The following is an 8,550-nucleotide window of genomic DNA, read 5'->3' as shown; positions in this document are numbered from 1 at the left end:
GGCCGGGGGAACGCACGAGGGAGTTCTTCGCTAACAAGTTTGTTTCGTGGTCTGCCCCTCCTCCTCCTCCTCCTCTTCCCATGGGCCATGCTTGCGGTCTTGAACTGTTTGCTTTCTCGAGGCTGGTCGTTCTCTTCTGCTGAACTGCTTCAGGGGGCGCCTGGTCGACTGGCGTGGTAGCTTTGGTACTGGGAATGGTAGTGTTGGTAGAAGGCGCAGGCAAGGGGGTGACCTGCAGGGGAATATCTGGGAAGTAGCTGCCTCTAGCTCCCCTCTGGTAAATCTGAGACCGCCTCAGGCCTTTTACGATCCAGACTTCCAGGTGTTCGGAGCTAAAGAATGTCTATTGAATAGCGGCCCATTCTTTCCCATGCCTGGCCATTGAGAGCGGCGACCGTTCCTACCTCCCCTACCCAGCTCGGATATGCCGGGTCCCTCGTACCACTTTCTTGTATCTTGCCCATCCTCACATTTATATAAAATATTTATTTCATCTATCCCTATAACATAAGTTCTAGAATATATGAATAACACGTTTCTATAGATTAGGATAGAACTGAAGAAGTAAAGCAGTGAATAACCTCATGGTGAGGTTATTATAGACTAGACCGGATATTGGCATTGTATTGTTGTCTCTTCTATAATATTGATTTGATTAATTTTCTCCCTCAAACGAGCAATAGCTGATTTGAAACGTGATTTTAATTGGGGAAGATTTTTGTTGAAATGCATCTTGCAGAAGAAAATATATCGTTAGCAGCAATATAATTCGTGATAATAGAGAAAATAAAGGCATTATCAAATGTATCTCGCGAAGATCGAGGTGTCGGCGGGATCTTAGCGGTTGGGTCAGGCGTCGACCAATCAGATACGCCGGGGTGGTTGGAGGGCGGAGCCAACTCCCCGGGGGGGCGTTAGCTCCGCCTACCACTCCTCCACTGTGTTATTGGCTCGCCGGATCGTGACGTCACGCGGGCTACTGAGGGCCCATTATTATTGGCGGATACAGCGTGACGTCACAGAGGCCGTCCGTACTCCATGTCCAGTGTTTAAAATATTTGTTAGCCAGGGCCCTTGGTCATACTTCCTCCAGCGTCGCTAGACACACTGTCGTTTCTGTGTCGACACTCACGGCAGTGATTACCCCGTAATTATCCAGTGCAGAGTGGAAGTGTTTAGCTCAGGAGAGCACATACGTGATCCTCAGCAGTGCGCAGCAGCAAACACAACCCGTGATCGTAGGAGTCCAGAGCGCTCGTCTGCGCGCCGTCCAACGGACCAGCAACCATGTGTATGTGCAGTGTTGTGTCTGTGTAAAGTTGTTTGTATGCAAATCGGAAAGTGGCTCGCACGTATATCACGGCCACGTAGGTTTGGTGGTGTGGTAATGGCGGTGCGGTCGGAAGTCCGACCCGTGCTGAGGGGCCATTAGCCCCTCGGAAGCCACCAGGTTTTCCAGCACTGGCAATTATCCGCTGGTAGGACTACGAGCCTAATTACTAAACACGCTTGATGAATGGCCCATTAGGGCAACTGGCCGCGCAACCGGGCTCGTGCACGGGGAGTTATGTGAGAGTCAACCCCGGCCAGTAACAGAGTAATGTGCCACATGATAAATCTGCCTCGAGTTGTTTACGCAGGAGGAGCTTTTGTGATGTTGTGAGGCAGCAACCGTAATTCATTCAGGGCCCTTCTTATGTTGTACTTGCATAAACTGTTCAAAGAAATACGACTGCCGCCCTCATTCGGAGGCGGAAATCGCCGGCCTCACTGGCTCAGGAGGCGTTGCGACAAGGTAAGACTCGGTTCCCGTTCTAACTTTTATTTTCTCTGCCCGGCAGATCCCACAATGATGGAGTCGATGCCCGTGTCTTACGCCAGCACCATGGGCGGCATGATGGGGCATTACTTTGGCACCGGGAGTGCAGCAGCCATGGGCGTGGGGCAGATTCCCCCCTCGCACCACACGAACCCCCATGGGCAGCAACAGCCCCCTCAGCAGCCCCCGCAGCAGCCGGAGGCCAGCCACCCCCATCAGCAGACAACCCACACCTCTCACACACCTGCGCAGAACACACCTGAGGTGAGCACTTATTAAATAAAACGTGATATGAATATACAGACGGCTCAGTTATTCCTGAATCGCTGTATAATTTTGGTATAGAATAAATTTCTGAAGGTAATTGTGATTGTATCGCCAGTTTTCACGTGATGGCGTCGCAGATTGTTTAATATGATAAATCAGAACAAATTCGTTGCCCCGTAAATGAGCGGCATGTTCTGAGCCCTGTGTTCCTCCCGCCGCAGGCACTAACAGCAAGCAACCCTCATCTCCGCCAGGCCGCCCTCGTCACCCCCGTGTCGACGCCTTCGCCCGCGGACTCTACGGCTTCAGGATGCTCCCCAAGCGGCTCCTCCCAGAAGAAGGAGAACGGCTCCAAGGAGGACCACATCAAGCGCCCCATGAACGCCTTCATGGTGTGGTCGCGCATGCAGCGCCGCAAGATCGCGCAGGACAACCCCAAGATGCACAACTCGGAGATCTCGAAGCGCCTCGGTAAGTTGGCGATCGGCGTTCGCGAACACGCTGATGGGATTAACTGAGGGTCATGAACTTATATGAATGCATATTGTAGCATATGAGTGCATATTTTTTACAGTTTAGTAGTAAATAATGACTAAATAATATCTTTCTTTCTTCAATAACTTCAGGAGCTGAATGGAAACTCCTGACGGAGGCCGAGAAGCGCCCCTTCATCGACGAAGCCAAGAGGCTCCGCGCCCAGCACATGAAGGACCACCCCGACTACAAGTACCGCCCCCGCAGGAAGCCCAAGACCCTGAAGAAGGACGGCTACCCCTACAGCATCCCTTACCCTGCAGTCTCCATGGACCCCCTGCGCGGAGGTGCGTTTTCGCCGCCGTCAGCCCTGGTGGCCTTGGGCGATTTTTATTTTGATTCTTTTTATTTTCGGGCTCTGTAGATCGGCTGTGAGGCCGGGAGGGGGGAGGGGGTAATAAGTTATAATAGTGCAATTCGGATCCTTCCGTCTAAAATAATTGGATTAATATTTAAATATCCGAAAGGGAAATTCAGGAAGTACCGGCGATGCATAATAACTATACATAAATACAGTATATACACACGTATTAGTTTTCATTCTTATATGTCTTATTGTTCAGCGCTTTTAAAGTTGATCGAATAACTTGGTTATCTCTTTAGAATACGAATATTTAGAGAACAAAATGCATTAACACACTGTACAGTCCATAAAGAAAATTGGGTAAAGAATGTAACATCAACATAATACCCGGTCTTAAGATGCACTTATCGGCCTCATATAGATCCATTCGCTCAGTCAACATCGTGCAATCTTTTCACTGTTTGTGTTGGCGTTCGGAAATCTTTAGCGAGATTTAAAACATGTCCAGAGCAAATATTCGCAACCAGTGATCGCAACACCGCCGTTATGTCCTTCCAAAATACCACAAAAGAGAGACTATAGTATTGTTGCATGTCCGAGCCATTGTCCGCCTCGTGAGTATTGCCGACAAGAATGAGCTGAACATCCATTTACTTCGCGATCGAAACTACAAACACGAGCATTACGTTGCTGCGGACAGCGGCTTGCCCAGCGGGACGCCGACGTCGGCCGCTCCGGCGCCGATGCTCCGGCCGGTGGCTGCGTGGACAGGCGCTTATCGTGATGATATAGTGGCTTAGATTATTTTTTAAAAGTAGCGCAAACACACATAACAAACACGCAGACGCACATACAAACACACACACACACACACATACAAACACACACACACACACACACACATACAAACACACATACAAACACACACATACACACACGCACACACACACACACACACACACTCACATACTCACCCACCCACATATTCACACGAATATTTACAAGATCACCGCAGGAAGAGACTCCACAATGTTTCTCGTCGTCTCTCTTTCTCTCCCGAACACAAGCTGATATCGATTCCAGCGGACCTTCGTGTGTGTCTCCCTGATTAGGAATTCACGTTCCAATGGCTGTTTCTTTTGTGGCTTAACGTTGGCGGTCTTGGGTAATGGTGTTTCAATTACAGCCGCGGGGAGGAGGGAGGGGCGGGGGGCGGGGGCTGCGATGGGTGGAAGGAGTTCGATAACGCTCCGTCGCTTGTGCAATTGTTGGTCCGGAAAATGTATAAAGTGGCTGCGGTGGGCGAAGCGCCTTAATTATTCACGACCTCTGCTCATTGCGTGCGCCCGTCCCATCGGCGAGGCGCGTCATTACACATTGTTACACGCCCGTTGCTCGCTCACGCCGATCAGATTTCTATATTTTTATGGATTTGCCGCTGGCCCCTTCTATTGTGCTCGTGTGTGTTCTGCACGCACAGGAGAGTGCACTGTGCATTCAGGCACCATTCTTGTACCGGGCTATTTATAAGGCTTTTCCAATCTGCTTTCTGTTTTAGCTTTATGAATGACGAAATGTATTTGCTTCAGTAATAGAAAGATGTGAGCATTATTCTTTTCATTAGACTTTTTTTTTTTGTCGATGATCTTTAGTCTATTGCGCAAACGTTAATTATATTTCAGTTTGAAGGTATTCCTCACTTCGGAGCCATGCTTTAAATCCGCCTATTCGCTGGGAAATATATTGCCCTGATTACTACGTCCTCGTAACATCCGATTGACACTCATGGCTAATTATCGCCCCGCCTCTTTGTCTCCCCATTCATTAATTCTCCTCCCGCCCCATATCGCGTTCCAGCCCACGTCCTCATCTCGACCGCGTTGAGACACCTCTCAGCCTCGCATCCCAGCCTCCCTTCCCATCCTTCTTTCCCCTTCCCCTTCTACAACCTCCCTTCTCTACATCTCCCTTCTTCCCCTTCCCCTTCTACAACCTCCCTTCCCCACCCTTCCTTCCTTCTTTCCTTTCTCCCCCCCCTCCTCCCCATTCTACAACCTCCCTTTCCGTCCCTCCCCCTCGCCGTACGTACAACCCCCTGCCGACAACAACAACCACCGATATCACCTCACCATGCATCATACGTGTAGAATAACGAATGGGTCTTCGGCCACAATGCTAAGAGTAAACGCCGTATTGTCCGCTCCGACAATGGGCTATAATTGTTATTGTTGGTCCGTGATCGGGGAGTTTTAGTCGCATCGGAAATTAAATCAATGGCGATCAATGGTAGATCTTATGCCCGTCTATGGTATTTTTTTTTTTACTGTTGTTGTTTTTTCTGTTGATGGTATATGTCATCGTCGATAGTCTTCCGGTGATCCCAAAAGAAATATCGCTACGTTGTAATGAAAGTCCGTTGATTAATCACGGTGTGGGAATGTTTAATCCGAGAGGAGGTGGGGGGGGGGGGGGGGTAAACACACAAACAAAATACCTTCTCAGCCGCGGGTATACCCCACTCGACAACACGTATACCCAAACGCCCCCTTCCCACGCAAGCACACACACACAGATTCTCTCGCTCTCTCTCTCTCTCTCTCTCTTTCTCTCTCTCTCTCTCTCTCTCTTTTTCTCTCTCTCTCTCTCTCTCTCTTTCTCTCTCTCTCTCTCTCCCTCTCTCCCTCTCTCTCTCTCTGTATCCCTTTCTGTATCCCTATCTTTCTCTCTCTCTCTCTCTCTCTCTCTCTCTCTCTCTCTCTCTCTCTCTCTCTCTCTCTCTCTCTCTCTCTCTCTCTCTCTCTCTCTCTCTCTCTCTCTCTCTCTCTCTCTCTTTCCTAAACACACTTACCTCACTTACTCACACTCACACTTACACACTCAAGCGCCCGAGTAAGTTTGGAAGGAGTATTTAAGGCGTTAGTGTTACGGCGCTAAAATATTTCAAGCGGACGGAGGAACAAAGGGTCATGATTGAGAGCATTAGAAAGGCCACAATAAGCAGCCGGCGGTCTATATCGATCATTTGGTTACTCGTCGCCATCGTCGTCCTGTGGGGGGTGAGAGGGGGAGGGAAGGGGGGTGGTGGTCGATAAATTTGGGATTGGCTTAGAGGTGTGAGAAGGGGAGGGGTTGGGGGAGGGGTAGGGCAAGAATCCTCTATTTTTGTTTAGATTTTTTTTAGTGAATAATCGTTGATTTCTATTCATAGGTATTAATTGTTTTTATTCATTGATACGGAGAAAAAACTCCCTTTCTTAAAAATAGATATGTAACAAAACTATTTTCCATTTTTCGTTAGGAAGTTAGGTCAAGACAAACCCGCTTTTATTACGATAATTGTCTTTTCAATGATGTTGATAGCTGCGATTGCATTCAATTGCATTTATTCGATTACATTTTGATACCATTTATACCTTTGTCTCCAAATATTTACGGCCGATTTTGTTAATAGCATTGTTATTAACACCAATAATATCATCGATTCTTAGTATTCATCAAAGGTGTGAAAGATAATCGTCAGCATTTACTGTCAGTTATATCGTGTTCTATTACAGTCTCATGACAGGTTTAAAGAGCGTATTTGCATAATAATGTCGATATTTGATTTGATATGCATTATGACCCGTCAAAAGCTAATTTCATTTGCTGGCATCAGATCACACTTGCAACAGGATATGGGGTTGGAATCTGCATTGCGTTTTTGTTTGTTTTATTTTATTTTCTCTTTTGCTTTTTATTTAATCTTATTTTATTTTACTTATTATTATTATTATTTTGAGGGCAATTATTCTTTCTGTAAAGAGTTGACATGATAATCTCTTTCCCTCCTTCCTGCCATCTCCCCCTTCTCACTAGTTCTTCCCACTCTCCCCCTTCCCTCCTTCCCTCCCCTTCCCTCCTTCTCTCTTCCCACCCTCTTCCCTCTCCACCCGTTCCCTCTCCCCCCCTCCTTCCCTCTCCTCCCCCTCTCCCCGCCCCTTCCTCCCTGGTTTTGGATCTCGCCGTCGCTTCCTCCGCTCGCAGCAAACTATTTAATTCCATTAGCGAGACCATAATTACACTCCGGCGTGAGACAATCGCGAGCTGAGGCTGCTGAGTGTCCCCTCCATTGTGGCAGCTCCCGTGAATGATGGGAGAGGGTGTAAGAGGGGGGTGGGGGCGGATATCCCCTCCTTCCCCCTCTACCTTGCATCCTCTTTGAACCCTTCCCCCTCCCCCTCCCCCTCCCACCCACTTTTCCAGCTTGCACGTGTATCCTCTTCTCCGCACCCCCTCTCCCCTCCCCTCCCCCCCATCTTACAACCTCTCCCATATTCCGCTACCCTTTCTATCACTGACCCCCTGCCCCTCCCCTCCCCCTCCCCGACACGTGCTGACACACTCGCACTAAACTCCGCATCCTCTCGTGGCTCTCGGGGCATCATCATCACACATTGTTGGTCCTCGAACCCGAAAAGCCTTAAATGATCCTCGATTTCTGTTGCTGACGGACGCCTTTCTTCTTCCGCAGGTTTCCCCTCCCAGCTGTCTCCCTACTACTCCGCCAGCGCCGCCGCAGCTAACTACGGCTCCATCACTGCTGCACACATGGCCGCCGCCGCCGCAGCTGCAGCTGCCGCCCAACAGCAGCTCACCACACAGACGTCGCAGGCCAGCCCCGTCGGCTACGGCTACGACGCCTCCAAGTACAGCAGCTACATGACCGGAGCCTCGGGTTACCCCATGAGCATGTACGGATCCGCCGCCGCCGCCTCCGACCCCAAATACGGCGATGCCAGCAAGGCCGCAGCTGCGGCTGCCGCGTCCGCCGCCGTCGGAGGCTACGAAGCCGCCAAGTCGTACCTGGACAGCAGCAAGTATCTGTCAGACAAGTACGGCCTGGAGAAGCCCACCTCGTACCTGGACAAGGTCGCTCAGGAGCCCAAGGACACAGAGATGAAGAGCGCCTCGCCAGGCGTGGGCGGCGTCAACCCGGGCTCCATGGGCGGCTACGGGTCGGCCGCGGGCGCCCTCAGCAACTACTACAGCCAAGCAGCAGGCAGCTCGGCCTTCCAGCCCTCCGGAGCCCTGAGCCAGGGCGTTCCCTCCACCATGGCCGGCCTGCTGCAGCCGTCGCAGGTGGCCTCGTACACCAACGCTCAGTACCCCCCCGTCGGGGCCGACTACCGGAGGCCTTTGTCCGTGATCTTCTAGAGCGCGCGCTGCGTGACCCGACGGCGGAGGAAAGCTGTTCTTGTTGACTGTGTGTGGTCAGTGCAGTGGTAGTTGGACCCCTTCCTGTACATACCTAGTCACGGGGTCCTTGTACATATGTAAATACGGGCATGTTAGACGTCTTTCACGGAATTTATTTATGCAAGTGCCTGGATGTTGCTGTTGATCTTGTTGGTTGATGCTTACTGAGTTCCTGTCCACAGTACAAGCTAAGAGGAGTGCCTGGGAGAGCCAGAAAACCATTGTATTCGGCAATGCGGTATACCTAGAAATGCATGAACAAGTTAGACCAAAAAAAAAACAAAAATTCCCCACAAAAAAATTAAAAACACCGACAACAATTACTGCTTGTTGGAAAGAGAAAGAAGGCTCTCGGTTTGTTAGAGAAGGTATAGAAGTGTATTCCCTGGTA

The 8,550-nt window shown here is 50.0% G+C and overlaps 1 protein-coding gene across 2 annotated transcripts in view; it reads left to right on the top strand.

Annotated features, from left to right (window-relative positions):
• Positions 1-1,057: 1,057 nt before the first annotated feature.
• LOC113828800 (transcription factor Sox-3-B) overlaps positions 1,058-8,550 on the top strand; it is a 7,739-nt gene continuing 246 nt past the window's right edge. Inside the window, exons 1-5 of one of the 2 annotated variants that reach the window (XM_027381828.2) lie at positions 1,058-1,291; positions 1,842-2,083; positions 2,308-2,557; positions 2,713-2,907; positions 7,435-8,550. The exon at positions 7,435-8,550 is cut by the window's right edge and continues 246 nt beyond it. In XM_027381828.2, coding sequence (XP_027237629.2) covers positions 1,288-1,291; positions 1,842-2,083; positions 2,308-2,557; positions 2,713-2,907; positions 7,435-8,117 — 1,374 coding nt within the window. In that variant the 5' untranslated portion in view covers positions 1,058-1,287 and the 3' untranslated portion in view covers positions 8,118-8,550. The remainder of the gene's footprint in view (positions 1,292-1,841; positions 2,084-2,307; positions 2,558-2,712; positions 2,908-7,434) is intronic. The other variant, XM_027381829.2, reaches the window with a different exon arrangement.

Source organism: Penaeus vannamei, chromosome 13 (assembly GCF_042767895.1).
Source record: "Penaeus vannamei isolate JL-2024 chromosome 13, ASM4276789v1, whole genome shotgun sequence".
Classification (NCBI taxonomy): domain Eukaryota; kingdom Metazoa; phylum Arthropoda; class Malacostraca; order Decapoda; family Penaeidae; genus Penaeus; species Penaeus vannamei.
This window is presented reverse-complemented; position numbering and strand designations above follow the sequence as displayed.